Source organism: Canis lupus, chromosome 3 (assembly GCF_011100685.1).
Source record: "Canis lupus familiaris isolate Mischka breed German Shepherd chromosome 3, alternate assembly UU_Cfam_GSD_1.0, whole genome shotgun sequence".
In the NCBI taxonomy this organism is placed as follows: Eukaryota; Metazoa; Chordata; class Mammalia; order Carnivora; family Canidae; genus Canis; species Canis lupus.
Genome location: NC_049224.1, coordinates 74,676,401 through 74,692,712, shown reverse-complemented (window position 1 = coordinate 74,692,712; position 16,312 = coordinate 74,676,401). Strand labels below are relative to the sequence as shown.

The 16,312-nt window shown below is 49.3% G+C and overlaps 1 protein-coding gene and 1 long non-coding RNA gene across 9 annotated transcripts in view; one reads left to right on the top strand and one right to left on the bottom strand.

The window, feature by feature from the left end:
• TBC1D1 (TBC1 domain family member 1) overlaps positions 1-16,312 on the top strand; it is a 238,846-nt gene that overhangs the window by 196,752 nt on the left and 25,782 nt on the right. For all 8 annotated transcript variants that reach the window (XM_038533498.1, XM_038533496.1, XM_038533495.1 and 5 more), the window contains one exon: positions 5,455-5,613. In XM_038533498.1, coding sequence (XP_038389426.1) covers positions 5,455-5,613 — 159 coding nt within the window. The remainder of the gene's footprint in view (positions 1-5,454; positions 5,614-16,312) is intronic.
• Positions 344-4,329, bottom strand: LOC119871259. The gene is made up of 3 exons (XR_005357303.1): positions 4,130-4,329; positions 991-1,144; positions 344-691 (listed from the first exon to the last, which is right to left on the bottom strand). It is a non-coding gene; the product is annotated as an uncharacterized LOC119871259 (long non-coding RNA).

Below are 16,312 nucleotides of genomic sequence, written 5' to 3'. Positions count from 1 at the left end.
AGCATCTCCTGGCAAAATCAGAGGCTTTCGGAGTCTAACTCTAGTGGTTACTGAGTTCTGGTCAATGTATTCATGAATAACCAAGAATTAATTAATTAATTTATTTATTTTTTATAACCAAGAATTTAGACAAAGCTTTGCAAACATGTATGAAGTTTGTTAGTTTTCTTCTGACTTTATTTAGCAGCTCAGTGGAAGAAGTTGCACAGTGTTATTCCTCTCTAAGACGGTACAGCAGAGCAGTTTTCTCTCATCTTCTATGGGCACTATTTAACCTTTATCTGAATTTCATAGCATCAGTTTTAGTAATAATAAGTTGTTGCTAAGTTATGACTTTCCCCTTTCCATGGACAAGGAAACATTACTCAGAGGTAACGGGCTCAGGACCCCAGAGCTCCCCACACACCCTTCTGCTAGAGTTCTCACCTCACGGCACTACCTGTGGTTGAACCTGCCTCGGCAGCGCCAGAGACCAGAAGTGTTGCAGGTGTTGAAGGGTCAGGCTCCAGATTGGCCAGTGACTGCCGGTGTGACCTTCGCCGACATCCTCCCCTTTTTGGGCTCGGGCCTCCCAGCTGCTAGAATGAGAGGCACAGACCATACTGAGGGTCTCATAGCTCTTCCTGTTCTCACATTCTTTGGGCAGTTGCTGGAGGCTTAATCACTGCACCACATGGTCCCAGATTGCTATCTGGAAACAGGAGAAAGCAGAGAAAGGAATGAGTCTGTTCTTTCCTTTTCACTGCTGACTAAATGATGGTCTTTAGGTGGCTTTGCTTCTACAAAAGGGAAGTGGCAAGGGTCTGTGACAGCTATTCCAGAAGCGTGAGCTTCTTAGAAGCCTGGCACCTGGATGCATTGGTTTTTCATTATGCATTTTACAAGGTGGGGGGGGGGGGGACACTGATGGAAACATGGTGGGCACCTGGAACCTGCGTAGTGAAGTATGACATAGGTGATTGTATAGTTTGCATGCTGAGGTGAGCCAACCTGGAATTCCCTCTGTAGCCACGGACATGACCACATCACTGCCTGTGGCAGGGACTCTATTTCTAACTGCACAGAGAGCTCTGTCAATGATTCAGCTGCTTTCAACGCATAAGATGTAATGACTCCAAGCAAATGCGACAGTCCATCTTGCAGCCTAGAATAGAAAAACAAGACTAAATCAGAACCACCCCCTTGGCCTTTATGGTAGAGGCCAAGTTACTATGGAGCCTTTGAAAGAGAAGACAGTCCCTGTATGGGTGATGAGGCCCTTCCTCCTAATGATCTGAGGACTCCCCTAAGTGATAGAAAAAAGGCATTTATAAGCTTCCCAAGTTAAAACTAGATCAGAACAGCAGGATTAGGGTACCAACTTGGGACAACAAAGAATAATTCTGCAGAGCTTTACATAACTCAAAGCTTAGTTAGGGTTTGAATGATTTCACTAAAGAGAGCGAGGTAGAAGTATATGAACTGGAGCATACTCTTCAGGAATGAGATTGCCGAGAGGCCGCCTGGGCAGTTGGCAGGACGGGCCAGATGCAGACATTCCTTACCTTTGATCCGGCAATGCCACACCTGGAAACTTAGTCTAAAAATTAATCGGTCAAAAACGTGCTGCAGTAAGAAGGATGCTGCTTATGGCATTGTAGAGTCGGAAACCAAAACAGAACCCCCAAACCCCAACAGTGTGACCATCGTGTGCCATGGTCCTTGAAAATGACACAATAGTTATAATTACCGATGTAAAAGATGTCCGAGACAAGTAGTTAAATGAAAACAAAAGTGGTGCATGGTCTAACAGAGTTGTCTGTTTCTGTGGGCATATAGGTAGGAAGCCGCGCACAACACATTTGCAATATCTGCTTTACCCAGCATAGCCCTGGTTTACAGCTCTGCCTGGTGCAGTAATTAATACCTTCCTCCCCTTGCTTTCAAGAGCTTCCTGCTTTAGGTGGTGAATTCTATGTTCATTGTAGTTATGAGTGGTTTTTCACCCTCTTTATACCTTTTGCATTTTTAGAAGGACTTAAAAAAAAAAAAAAAGGCGAGCACAAATCATGTCCGAAGTCAGTAAAAATAAAAAGGTACTGACATTGAGGGGGAGGGACCTCCTGTCCTCGCAGAAGCCAGCCTGCCCACCCAGCATAAGAGTGGGTTATGAGTGGAGGCAGAAACACTGGCTCTGATGTGCACGACTCTTTGTTTTTAAATCACAAAACCCAAGCTCTCTTAAATACCAGAATATGTGGTCTGGTCCAGTGACACAAACAGTATTTTTTTCCTCCAAAAAAATGAAGGTCTGATAAGATAATGGGAATGATTTAGTAATAAAAGGAAATTGGTCATCTCATACCTTGGGAAGATTTCCCAGTCTGCAAAAAATATTTTGTGAAAAGTCCCGTTATAAATCACTTAACATGTTGACTGTTTTTCAAGCCATTTACGTCTTGGTTTTTTTTTTTTTAATGATTTTTTTAATCTATTCATTTGAGAGGGCAAGCACGAGCAAGGGGGAGGGCAGAGGGCGAAGCAGAGTCCCCGCTGAGCTGGGAGCCCAATGTGGCACTCGGTCCCAGGACCCCCCGGGATCAGGACCTGAGCTGAAGGCAGATGCTTAACTGACTGAGCCACCCAGGTGCCTCTAAGCCACAATGACTTCTGATATAGTTTCAAATGTTAAGGTCTTGTGCATGCATGTGCAGGTGTACTCGCACCCTAAGAAATACCTCTGGGCAGGGAGGGCAGGGAGAGAAGGAACGGAACGGTATAAAAAGGCAGATGTCAGGGTGTATTCGTTTTGTGTTGCTACCATAACAAAATATTACAAAATTGGTGGCTAAAACAGTAGACATTTTTCTCTCCCACTCCCGGAGGCCAGAAGTCTGGAGTGGGAGCGGAGGCGTCGGCGGGGCTGCCCTTAGCCACTTCTGGAGACTGTCGGCATTCCTTGGCCTGGGGCTGCGCCCCTCCAGTCCCTGCCTCCTGCTCACAGTGCCTGCTTCTCTTGTCCTCTCCTCTGTGTCTCTTATAAAGACGCATGTCCTTGGATAGAGGGCCCACCTGCATAACCAGCGTGATGGTCTCATTTCAAGACCTTAATTATCATCTATAAAAACTTTTTCCAGGGCACCTGGGTGGCTCGGCGGTTGAGTGTGTGCCTTCAGCTCAGGGCGTGATCCTGGGGTCCCGGGATCGAGTCCCGCATCAGGCTCCCCGTGGAGACCCTGCTTCTCCCTCTGCCTTTGTCTCTGCCTCTCTCCCTGCCTCTCTCCCTGTGTTTCTTATGAATAAATAAATTTTAAAAATATATTTAAAAAAAAACTTTTTCCAAATCACATTCACTGGTTCTAGGCATTAAGATGGGGAAATATATTGTTGGGGGGCCGCCATTCAACCCACTACTACACAGGATCATGAGACTAATGTCGAGACCAGCATTTAGAGAAGGTGTGGGTGAGGTCACAGTTAAGTATGGCCCTGTGTTTCTCACACAGGCTTCTTTTTTTTCTTTTACAGCCAGTTTGTGTAAGGGAAAAATCAAATTACTTCCATACCTCGAGTATCTATCTATCTATCTATCTATCTATCTATCTATCTATCTATCTATCTATCTATTTATTTTTAAGTAGACTCCACACCTAGCGTAGTGCCCAGTCCAGGGCTTGAACTCATCACCCCGAGATCCAGACCCAAGCTGAGATCAAGAGTCAGATGCCTAACCGACTGAGCCATCCAGACGCCCCACCTAGAGTATTTCTAAGAGATGGCTGATTGTTCTAAACAGTTCCTTGTGGATCTGGTAATAAATGACATTGACTACTTTCTAGTTCAGATCCAGAAATGATGAGTTTATTACTAACCTCCAGGCAGGAACATAGCATATGTTTTTCCAGTACCCATCTGAGTAGCAGCTTTTCTGACTGTTGTGACAGGGAAGACATGAAGAAAAAACAGCAGTCCCTTTCTCTGCTCTGCTCCTAACCAGCTGGGTGATCTCGGGTGAGGGACCTGTTCTTGTTGGCCTCAGTTTCCTTGTCTTTACCCTGAGGATCATCATCCTATTTACCTCTGCAAGTCGTGGGGATGACAAAGTACTTAGAATGGTGGCAGCACCTGGTGACCTCATGGTAAATGTTACCTGCTGGTGAGACTTCTCTCAGACGTGGCCAGTGGAAAATCAGGAATCCTGGCCAGGCACGCTGAGTAGCAGCGAAGTGTACAAAGCAGTCACAGTTTTTCCTGAATGGAAGGAAAGATCCATCCCTAAATTGGAGGTTCCTCGTCTCTCAAGGGAGCTCCTGTCAGAGACGAGAAAGATTCGATATCTTATTCTGCAGGCTGCCTTTTCTCCCCATCTCCACATTTGGGCAGGATGGTGAACCAGAAGCATTTGTTTGCTTGTTTGTTTTAAGATTTTATTTATTTATTCATGAGAGACAGAGAGAGAGGCAGAGACACAGGCAGAAGGAGAAGCAGGCTCCACGTAAGGAGCCGGACATGGGACTCGATCCTGGGTCTCCAGAATCACAACCTGGGCCGAAGGCGATGCTAAACTGCTGAGCCACCCGGGTGTCCCCAACCAGAAAGTTTTGACTCAAAAGCGTCACTTTTCTAATGAAGTTTGCCTTAAATAACATCATTGGCTTCAAGAGAGCTTTTCCTAGTTTTAGACGATGTTTTTAACCACTTGGAAAAGTGTTCAAATCAATTGTATTTAAAACATGAGCTAGAGAGGCTCTCGGATAGCTTTTCTTGTGTCCAGGTCCCCAAGGCACATTCGTGTGGATGGTGTCCAGCCTCTCATCCTTTTCTCTGCCCACCTCGCTCATGGGGTCTAAGCAGGATTCCCCAGTTAGGATGCTCAAGAACATTCCGTAGATCCCCAGAGCTGCCAGATAACATGCAGGCTCCCTACCCTTCATTTCGCCTCTTGAGGTAGCCCATCCAGCTTGACTGCCCTTAAGGTTTCCTTCCTCTGACCTGTCTTCTCTCTCACCTCCCACACTCTGGCATCTTGGCACAAGTGAAGGATTCCATGCCATCTTGGTCTCCTTCATCTGAACCCCCACACTCGGCTCACGTCCCCTGTGTGAGACGGCATCTTGCACTATAACTTTACGTGGCTGGGCATCTTTCCCTAGAACGTTACTAAATAGGCACCAGAGAGGGGCTCATGCCATTCACCAGTTCAGCCTTTGCTGGGTCTGGCCCAGTCTGAACATAGTATGTACTTGAGAGCCACAAGGCAAGCAAGAGGGGCCACGGGAGGTGGGGGGAAAGATGGGGATGTGCAAGGGGGGGGAGGGGAGCATAGAGGACAAAATGTTGGTTGTTTGACTTTCCATTTCGATGCTCTTAATTCCTATGGAACAAGAGGTTGGGTCAATGGAATGAAACCTAACTCCTTTTTATTAAGTCATGCTCTGAGCATAAAAATCTACTTTCTACCCGCCCCCCTTGAAGGTGTGCCACGTCATCTTCGGGGGGAAATCTGGAAGTTCCTGGCAGAGCAGTACCGCCTTCGACACCAGTTTCCCAGTAAACAGCAGCCAAAGGACACACCGTACAAAGAACTCCTAAAACGGCTCACCTCCCAACAGCATGCGATCCTTATCGACCTGGGTAAGTCGGCCGTCAGCGTGACATGCCAGCGGAAGCTTCTCTCGCTTGAAAAATGGGAAGAGACCGTCGGAGTTGCTTAGCGATCTGCCTTTAGGTTTAGCCATCAAAATTTACTACTGAGACTTCCAGTTGGAAAAGCCCTGGAGTAATCACAGATGCCTTCAAGTATATAAAAATCTCTCTCTCTTGTCCGGGCAGCTTGTTAACTCCGCTCTGCATGAAGGCTCTGGTCGTGATCGCCGTTCGGTTCAGTAATTCAGATACTGATAGGAGGTTTTAGAGTCCACCGAAGGAACATCCTGGAAAACCTAAGTGTCAGAACCGACGCTTGGTCTAATAGCAGGAGGCACGCCCCTAGTCTTTACCGATTACAGACAGGACTTATTAGAAAAGTTGTAGAAAGCAATTGTAGGTGGGTTTGGGACCGGTTTATTCTGGAAACAGGGTGGCATCCTTGTCTCTTGAACAGTGTTAAAAACCCTGAGATGGGGGAAACTGTGTTGGGTACATCTGCACCTGCCCCAGTGAGGAACGAGTGGAATTAGGATTATCACTGTGGTGTATGAAAGGGCCCCCCACCCCGCCGACCTGTCAGTGGCCATGAGCGGGGTGGAGGTGGGGTGCATCCTCTTCTGTCTGCTGCCCCTCACAGCCGCTGGCAGCAGGGCTCCCAGGCCCCCACTGGCCCCATGTGGCAGGATCTCGGGCCTGTGGCTTTTAGAGCACGTGGTCCTGCTTCTGGAACATCCATCCTGGCGGCTGCCGCTGAGGGCTCCCCAGAGTTCCTGTCTGTGCTCCGGGCCCCACAGTGGCCTGGCTCCTGAGGTTCCTCCAGCTGGGAGGGAGGGTATTGCCCAGTGGTTTGGTGTGGGCTAGACGAGACAGCATCGAGTCTTACCTGTCCAGCCACGTAGCAAATTAAAGGGTTAACCTCATACGAGTTCTTTGTCAGGTCCAAGCTCAGATGTCCTAAGAAACTGCCCGGACCTTCTCTCTCCCGCCTTCAGTCTGGATCAGGTGTTTCTGCTGGGCCTTTGGGTCCCACCCCTTGCTCCCCCGCCGTGATACTTCCACATTCGACATTGTCACGATTATCATTAGTATTTAAAGCTAATATGTACCTTCATCCTGGGCCAAATGTCCTGTAAAGTTACTTAAGGTACCTTCTTTAGTCTTTGCAACACACCCAGGCAGATATTGTTCTATCTCTGTTGAGAGCTGAGAACTGAAACGCAGAGAGGTTAAGTAACTTGCTCAAAATAACATGCAGAGCGCACTCCCTCCCCCGCCCCCATAACATCTTGAGGAATGGGCCCTGAATCTTCTTAAGAAAGAGTAAACTGAGGCACAGGGAGGACTGCTGTGGAGCACGGACATACGGTTAACGGGCAGCCCCCCCTGAAGGCCAGCCCCCCTTCCCAAGGCCCCCTGAGCCTGGGATGCCTGTGCGTTCCCATGGCGATGGCTGGCCCAGGGTGAAGGGTGATGCTGCTGACAGGCCGTGACTGCCCCTTGGGGACCAAGTGTGAGGCCTGGGGCTGGAGCCCGTTTGGCCCACTGACCCCCAGAAGAGCAGTTTTGTGAACTGGCAGCTGTGTTTGCTAATGTGATGAGTAACAGAAAAATGTCATTATGTTCCTATCACATGAAATGAAGTGAAAAATAAATGGAGAGTAGGAAGGGGCAGAGGGTGGGAGGTACAGCCGGTTTCTCTGCCTGCTCGCCACTGTTTCATGGGATGGGAGGAGGAGGAGGAGGGGAGCCTGTTCCCCCTCTTATTACAGATGTTCTCTTAGTTTTCACTAGTATTCCTCTCGTCCTTCCCCAGGCAGCATGGACCCTCTGCCTCCTGGTGCTCAGAGGTACTCACTTTCCTGCAGAGGGGGATGAAAAGGCCTGGTCAGCATTAAGGCCTGGGGTGGAGGTCCCTCCCCTGCCGTGAGCCCACTCCAGTTGTCACGGGGTCCGTGCGACCAAGACTCTCCCTTTCCTCATTCTCAGGCAGAGCCAGGTGACCCTCCTGCCCTCTCGTCCCTACCTGGCTCCCCCTCTCACCCCTCTGCACCCCCCCACTCCCACCAGGCCAGCTCAGCTCCACCCCACTCTGCCCCCCACAGCACTGGCCACCTCTCCAGCTCACTTCTTTCCTAGTCCTGGCCTCCACTTCAGATGCCCTCCACATACCCACCCAATGCCCAAAAGAAGCTGTTTTCCAACAATACATTTTCCATGTAACCTCTGTGCAGGTGTCCAGGTTTTACCCAGGGACCCTCCCAGAGCCGGACTTCTCTCCTGACCGGAGCTGGGGAAACCACCCAGCAGCGGGCCCAGGGTGCACAGCCTGCCGGCTCCGCTCAGCCAGGTTCGGAGAGGCCTCACTTAGGAGTTCCTGCAAACCTCACTTCCTGCTCCCCTCTCACCAGGGGTGGCATTTGCCCAGTTAGTTGTTTGGTCTACACTGTGGCTAAGTCGAGGCCCAAGAAAGGTGTGTAGTGCTGAGCGAAAACAAATCAGTATTTCAGTTTTTCTTAGGAAGTGGCACTTTTATCCTGGTCACAAGAACAGAGTGCCTGTTGGTTAGTTGTATTTTGGATCTTCGTGGGTTTTTGTTTTCCTGCCTCTTGCTTTCCTTTCTGAAATTAGCTCTTCGTGTAATCAGCGTTTCATAAGATTTTTTTTTTTTTTCCTCCAAAGAGTAAGAATAATAGACTTTGTAGTCAGGCAGTGCTTTATGGTTTATAAAACTTAATTTTTAAGCTTTGTCTGATTTCAGCTTTACACAACCCTGTATGAAGCTGGGCACATACTATCTGCGCTACAGTGGAGGTGATAAATGAAGCCGAGAGAAGTGTGTACTTTGTCCAGGTGACAAGCTACTCAATGGCAGAAAGTTCTAGGCCTGGGGTCGTCTTAGTTTCTGTATCATGCCCCTTCAAGGACACCATACAGCTGTTCTTTCTTGGATCTGCCTGCCACACACCAACACAGCTTTCCCCGAGGCAATGCACCGGCAGAGTTGACCACACCCAGCCAAGGGAAAATCGCTTCTCCTGGGCTGAGCAGAGGCCACTTAGCAAATCGTTCTTAGACATGGACAGACAGGCACCCTGCCTTCTGGCTCTGCCTCCCACTCCCACACTACAGGCTGCCAGCCAGAGACCCCCTCAAGCTCCCTTCCTCTGTCCTCCACTGCTTCAGAGGCTCCTCTTCCTGACACCCCAGCCCAGACACCTCCTGGCAGTCAGGACTTCCACCCATGAGGCTCTCCAGCCTCTCCCCTGACAGGAGGGATTTAGCCAGAACAAAATGTGAGCAGGTCCAGAAATACAGGAACACCCTTAAATCTAAGAACAGAGACAGGAACTGCCCCTAATCTTCCTCCACATCGATGACTTGTGTTATTCATCTGTGTTTTATAGGTCTCTAAAGTGGTAACATAGGGGTTTACATACCCCACAGAGGTCTGGTGAGTCTTTGGTGACCAGAGGTAGTATTGTCTGATGGGCTTCTAGAGACCTTCCATCAGTGACCAGTGAACGGGCGCAGCCGTGCCCCTGCTGCAGTGAGGTGCAAAGCGTATATCCAGAGACGTGGCTGGCTCCATAGTCCAGCATGAGAGCTGTCGTATTGATGTCGGCTTCCACTTAACATATTTTAACCAAAGGTATAAAAGCTGCCTGGTGTCTTAAAGAAAAGGAGCTATTATCTGAGTGTTAGAAAGAAGAATTTTCTCCTTGCTTTTTTAGAGTCCATAAAAGATGAGGAGGAGAAGAGCCTCCAGAATGAAGGATGGGCTGAGAGTGTTTAAGAACAGTGACTATAGAAGGGCAGAGAGGGTTTTCCCTTCTCACTCCCTTTTTGGTAATTTGCCTCGCTTGGCTGCACCACAAAAGCTGAGTCCTGTGTGCTTGGGGTAGTAGATGGGTGCTGAGAGTGAGCACCACTTTCTGTTTCATCTTGGGGTTGACGTCCTGTGTGAGAAACTAAAAAGCGTTAATGGCAAAAACCAGAAAAGTACCTAGAATTTGCCGTGCAGTGATCTTGTTCTGTACCACCTGTCTGGCCAGTTGGGGACTTGCCTTTATGGGGGTCCCTTGAACAGTCACAACTCAAGAGTGTAAGAAATTCTTGCACTAACAGCTACGTGCATAATTCCCAAGGGTCTGTCCCTGTCTGTTGTGGTATCATCCAGACCACATACGATAACCTATTGCTCATCTCAGTGGCTTACCGATCACTCTTCAGCCTCAGACCGACAGAACTAAGTGTGGGTGTGATAAGGTGGGGTGACTTCATCTCCTCTTGTAGGGGTCTGAACTCTTCTTGTGACCTCTAAGCCAAAAAGAAGTCCTTAGCTAGAATTCACAAATTCCCACAGTGTAAAGACTCCCACCTTGGCTAATGTTCAGCTACAAACTTGGGGTTCACTGACTGTGGAATTTAGCAGAGATGCGCGTGGACTCCGGAGGAGCCAGTTCCAGGGGTCACTGGACTTAGCCAAACATTTCTTAAAAGTAATCTGTCCAGAGAGCAGCTCTCTCTCTCCCCTCACCCTGCCCCTGCCCCTACTCATTCAGTAGTGGTTCCTCAGATCCTTCCTGAGCACCTGGTACATTCCTTGCCGTCTCAGAAATACACGCTCCAGTGGGGAAGACGAACACGAAACAACTGATAACCACATTATTACACTAAAACTGTGAGGAGTTCTACAGAGCATATTTTCTCCCCAGCCTTTCTCAAATGCCACTCAGAGCTAAATGCAGCAATTTAAGAAGACCTTAGGATCACAGCTCTCATCAGGGAAGGAGACCTGGAGGTGGTTCGGTTGTTGGGTTGCTCTGCTTCCCCTGCCACTGAGGAAGCCGAGGGACAGGGAGTCAGAGGGTCCAGGCTGAGTGCTGATTAGCCAGTCCTGCCCCCTGGAGATGCAGAAATCTCCAGGCTCTTTGTGAAAGAAGCCAAAGAAAGAAGCTTGTTTGTCAAGTGTTGGGGCCGCCACTGACTGAATAGTTCTGCAGGTGACCCTGTGTGTGCCCCCAACCGACCTCTGGGCTCCCCGAGCAGCTGCAGCCAAGTCAACAAAGCTCAGGGGCCCCAGGGTCTCTCCTGGGATGGAGTCAGGTGGGCTGTGGAGACAGTGGGGCAGGACACTTGAAAGGTGGGGAGGGTTTCTCCTGAGACCTGGCAGGGGTCCCTTGCAGGAGCCCTTGAAGACCCTGTGAAGAACATGTTCCTGGAGGCCGCCAGCCCTGCCGTGCCGCAGAGGAAGCGTTTCTGGGTGAGGGTGGCGGGGGGGTGTCCGCATGTTCACAGGCGCTCGGGTGGCTCTGATGTGGTTAGTGTTAGAAAACTGCTGGAAGAAAGGGGATCTTCAGCTGCAGAGGGACAGAGAAGGAAAGAAAGCGTCGTCCCCGAAAAACATCCCCGAGAAGGGTGACCACTTAGATTGTCCTGAGCACTGCGTGAAATTAAGTTGTAGGTCATTTGGACATGTGTCCGAATCGTGGGTCTCCTCCGAGGTCTTGCCAGCACGTGGCTCCACTGCCACGCACGAGACACAAGATCACGGCAGGTCTTCTTAATACAGATGAGGAGTTAGTGTTCACGTTTGACTCTCGCCACCCTGCGGTCTCCTCCTCCTCCTGCGTGTGAGGGACGCCCCGCCTGAGAGAGAAATCTGAAGGGCCTGCCTTTCTCTCCCTAGGAGCCCGTGGGAACCCGGAGTTGAAAGAGGCAGGGCCCGTCGCCGGATGCGTTTGCAGGAAGGGTGTCACAGCTTTGATCCAGCCTCCTCGGCTGGCAGGAGCGAGGTTCTCTCCCCGGGCTGGAGCCCTTCAGCGCCAGGCCGCCCGCTGTTCCTGGGTGGGCAGGTGGCCGGGGGCACCGCCTTCTACAGCCTGTCTTATTGAGTCAGACGCTCTTTCGAGAATCTTTTCACAGGCTTCGAACAAAACAGCCAACTGCGTTTTGCTTGTAGTTACTGCGCTCTGAGCGGTGAGGTCCAAGGGGCTAGACGTGTTCCCATGTGTGCCCTGCCCCAGGCTCCAGTCCCTGCTGGGGATTAACGTGCAGAGATCAAACTAGTTTTATAAACTAGTTCATAAGACTAGTTTTTTCTTTTTTTCTTCCCAGTGCTAACTTAGTACCTTCTAAATGGGGTTGGAGGGTTGCAGTACTCAGTGCTGGATTATGTGAATGCAGATGCGCATTGTCCAGGAGCGTTTTTCATCTGTCTTGTCCTTTTTCTGTTCACGAGGCCTGTGTCCTCCCTTTACTGGGTGTGTACTCGGGAGTGTGGGTGAGCTGTGGTGGTATTTTTAAAAGGACTGTAATGAACACATACGTATAAACATATCAGTGTGAACTGTGCATTTTCCAAAAGAAAAGAAATTTAGTGAGAGGTGTTGTTTTATGTTTTTTTTTTAATTTAATTAATTTTATTTATTTTTTTATTGGAGTTCAATTTCATTGTTTTATGTTTTAATGCCTGGCTTAATAGAATTAAATGGCTTCTCTCATTTTTGCTTCTACGTTCAATCTAGCACATTTATGTTTGAAATATATGAAGAAAAAGCTAACCTTGCATCGATAGATACACAGTTGGAGAAGGGAGTGGGAACCTCATGGACGCTGGAAAGACCAACCATACAATTGAGAACTGACCTAGAAAAATGCCATGTAGGGAAATAATGTCCTGTGCGGCCCCCCCCCCCCCTCCCAAATAGCATTTGGTGTAATACATGGACTGCATTACGAAGTCGGATGGGCAGTCATTCTTCCTCTCCTCCAGCCAGGAGCTGGAGACCAGATGCTTGTGATTGCTCCCCAGCCTGGGAGTGGGCGTGGGGGCCTGTCCTGCGCTGAGTCCCAGACCCTGTGGGACAGGAAATTGTGTCGGGAATCTCATGAAACACACAGGACATTTGTTTTAGCTTGATGAGGTTTGTATGAACAGGCTTCTTGCATAAAGAAGGCCAGCGACAGCTTCTGACACTGCAACATGAGAGACTGGACTGGTTTGGGTGTAATAACTAAAGATCTGGAAGTTCAGGGTTCCCAGGTGTGTTTGGCGATTCGAGATGGCGATGATGTTTGTTTGTTATATTTGGAATTCATATCAGCTTTCAGTTCCCCATGTTTATGAATTCCCAATTTCACAGAAATCAGTTGCTGGGTTAAAACTTTCCTTTGCCTCTGGAAGTCCGTTAGAACAGGAGATTTTCAGGCTCAGATGGAATGTTGTAGTCAGTAAAGGGATAGTTGTGCCCCTACCTTGAAATAGAAATTGTGCACTTTTGCTACAGAACTGTTATTATGTGTGCCTCCCCCCCACACACACCTTTCTTGGTTGGAAGCTGGATTTTTGTATGTTTTCTGGGTGGTGTATCTGAAGACAGTTGCCCGTGCTTACATACCATCAATTCCACCCACTTGTGCCAGGCATTGAACATGTACCCCCAGCTCCACAAACTCTGCATTCTGGCCTTTGTCGAGAGGGGACTGAGGTTCAGAGAGGCGAGGTGGTCCATTCTGAGCTGTACCTGTTGCTGTTGGGACCGGGGGCTACTGCTCTGCACTTGACCACGCTGCCTTGTGGGCACATCCACAAAGGAAGATTCTCTCTCCATTCATCAGAGTTCACATGCTATGTTGTAAGATGTTCAGCTAAATAGTAAAAACGTTCTGGGTTCTTTTCTCCACTATTGAGAATGAGGAGCACGATGCCTCCTGCTCAGGTGGCAGGGGTGAAATAAGACCCAGCCTGAGAACCGAGTTCCGTCCTGGTCCAAGATGCGCACCCCACCACACCCGTGGTGTCTTTCCTTTCCATCGTTATCAAATGTCCAAGGGCTTCAAATAAAACCTCAGTGTTCTCATATAGGCCCCCGTGCTTCCTGCTCACCACGTGAGTCCCTTCTGTCTAGGTAATTACCCTGGTTTCACTTCTGTAAAAATGAGTCCTCCAGGAGCGAGGTTGAATAGCACTCGCCAAGCCTAATTCAAGCTATGTATTCAGAAGCAGGAAAGGTACTTTTCCCTTAAAAATATTCTGTGATTTATCCTTTCACCTGATTTGTAAGTTGTAATAGAAGTTAACACAGATCTATAATCCTATGTCTATAATTCCAAAACCCAAACTATGAAAACCAAAAGTTTTCCTGTAATTCACTTTTGGCAAGAACGTAGTGAGTCGTGAACTCTTTGGAGGCAAACTTTGACTCGAACTGCCACGAGCCCTTTAGTAGACTCGCTGTGGTCCCCAGTGTGGCTTTTCCTGTGTGTTTCCGCAGACTCGTAAGTGTGTGCGACTGCGGGCTGCTGCCCTCGGCCGTGCTGGGGGTTAGCTAGTACACGACCGACACGCTGTCACCGTTCTAAAAGTCACAGATTCTGAGTTGTGACATGCATTTCAAATCTTCAAGGGTTTTGGTGGGAGGTTGCAGAACTCGGCTGTGTTGGTCCCGTTTATGAAATGCTCCAAGCTTTATAGGTCCAAGGAAGAGTTGGCCGGTGCTCTACCCTCAGCTGCAGTCTGCTCTTCCCCATCGGTGCATCTTGATGACCCACCTGGTTCCCCGTGCTTGCAGCTCCGCAGTCTGCACTCCCTTCTCTCAGTCTAAGCCTGCCCCGAGAGTAAGTCTGGAGTCCTGCCCTGTTCGCTGGTGCTCTCCGAGCTAAAGGACTGTCCCCTGGCTCATGTGCCAGTTGACCTCTGATCTCTGCTCGTCCTGGGCCATCTCATAGGCTGGCTCTCAGAGTTTTCTTTAGTGAGGAGTCCCCTGTCTCAGCCCCCTTGGTGGCCTGCGCTGGCTCCATGACCTTCACATGGCCCACAGGCTAAGCCTGGTATCCAAGCTTACAGGCCCTGCTTTTAACTCTCACATCCTCCCTCGTGATGGCCAGCCCCAGACCTATGGACCATGCCCATGAGCAGTCTGTGCCCTGCCCGTGTGGTTCCTGCTGCCTCTGTGCTTCCCCACCACCCTCCTTTTGTTCATGCCTCTTTCCCCTGCTTGGTTCAGCTGAAGAGTCACTTCCTCCAGGCAGCCTTCCCAGACTCCTACCCTGTGCCTGGGCCAGTCCTCTTGGCTTTCCGGCTCATCTCCGTAAACTGTACTTCTGTATACCTCTAACCTCTACTCTTGGTGCTTGTTACCACCACATGATGGAGGAGAGCCACTAGCACCATCAGTCATCTGAAATGGTCTCTCTCATTCTTGTGAAAGCCCTGTGCAAGCAGGGCCACGTCCTTCCTGTGCCCAGCACCCTGTGCAGGTCCTGTGGTCAGTAAATATTTGAATTTTCTGGATTTATCTCTTTTTCTTTTTCTACCAGATTGTGAGTTTCTTAGGGGCCAAAAAAAAAAAAAGGTTGGTCTTTCGGTTCTGTGGCACAGTTCCTGTCACAAAGGGAGCTCTGAATACAGGGGCAGGGGAATGACTGTTACTGTGCTCACATGAGTACTTTCAAAAGCCCACATCTAAGCCTGCAGGTTCTTTGGTGCAAGGAGCAGGTCTGTTGTTGTGTGATAACCCTGTTTCTCAGAAAGCTGGCTTGGTGGTCATCTGGAGCACCCCGCCCTAGTGGCCATTACTCATTCAGGGCCAGCTGTGTGTGGCGTCACACCAGGCCTGACACCCTCTTGCATTTAACCCTCACAGCGGCCCCCAGTAAGTGCAGTCACACTCCTCCCTTTTCACAGGTGGAAAGTGGAGGCTCTGAGGAATTAGCCAAGGGCCCAGGGTCACAGAGCCAGGACAGATATAGGAGACACGACTGGTACACGTGGAAGTACTGAGTGAGAAGTAAAGCAAAAAACACTAACCTGCGTTGGAGGAGCTGGGACTCCCCAGGGGAAGGCTTTGCTGAGGAGGTGGAGGACTTGAACTTTCCATGAAAAAGGAAGGCGGGACTTTGGCTCTCCTGACAACTCAGTGCTATGAGCGGGGGACAACGTGAGTGGTGGTAATAGCTGTGTTTCCCCAATTGCTTTGACACCTGCAGTGTGAGAACTCAGTCTCTGGAGTCAGGGACCAGTGTTCGGATCCTGGGTTTGCCACTTCTTAGCAGGGTGGTTTGACTAAAGGGCTCTAATGCTTTCACTTACCACATTTTTCTCAGGAATAAAACGAGGGTGACGTTATTGTTTGTGTAAGACTTGCCTAAAATGCCTCATGGGGTATTATCGGTGTGATGTATGGTCTGTGGTCTTGTGAGATAAAGCCTGTCCCCACCTAGAGTGCTTGGTTGGCTTTTTGAAGTCCCCTAAATCAAGGACCCACAGTCCAGAAGGGGTTGCTAAAGTACTGCAATTGCCACTGAAACGTACATCTGAGGATGGCTTGTTCTTAGCCTAAGAGATGCTCTGTGTAATTTTTTTTTTTTATTGGTGAATTGGATAACATTCAAGATCTGTAGTTGATCAGAAAGTGTTGGGGCCTGGCCACTAGTGGCTCTGGAGCAGAATGTAAGGCAACGCCCACTGGGGCCGTGTCCCTGCACTCCTTGGAGCATCTGTGTGGGACCACTGGTGGCCTGGGCTCTGCCGTCAGACAGACAGTATCCTCCTCCAGCTGAACCTTTTCCAAGAGGTGCTTGTTGGAGGCCGGAGGCCACAGCATGAGATGTTCTTACGTGGTTCTCTTTTCACATCAGCATGCTAGTAAAGGTCATATGTTTGGTGGAATTTGGCCTCTCA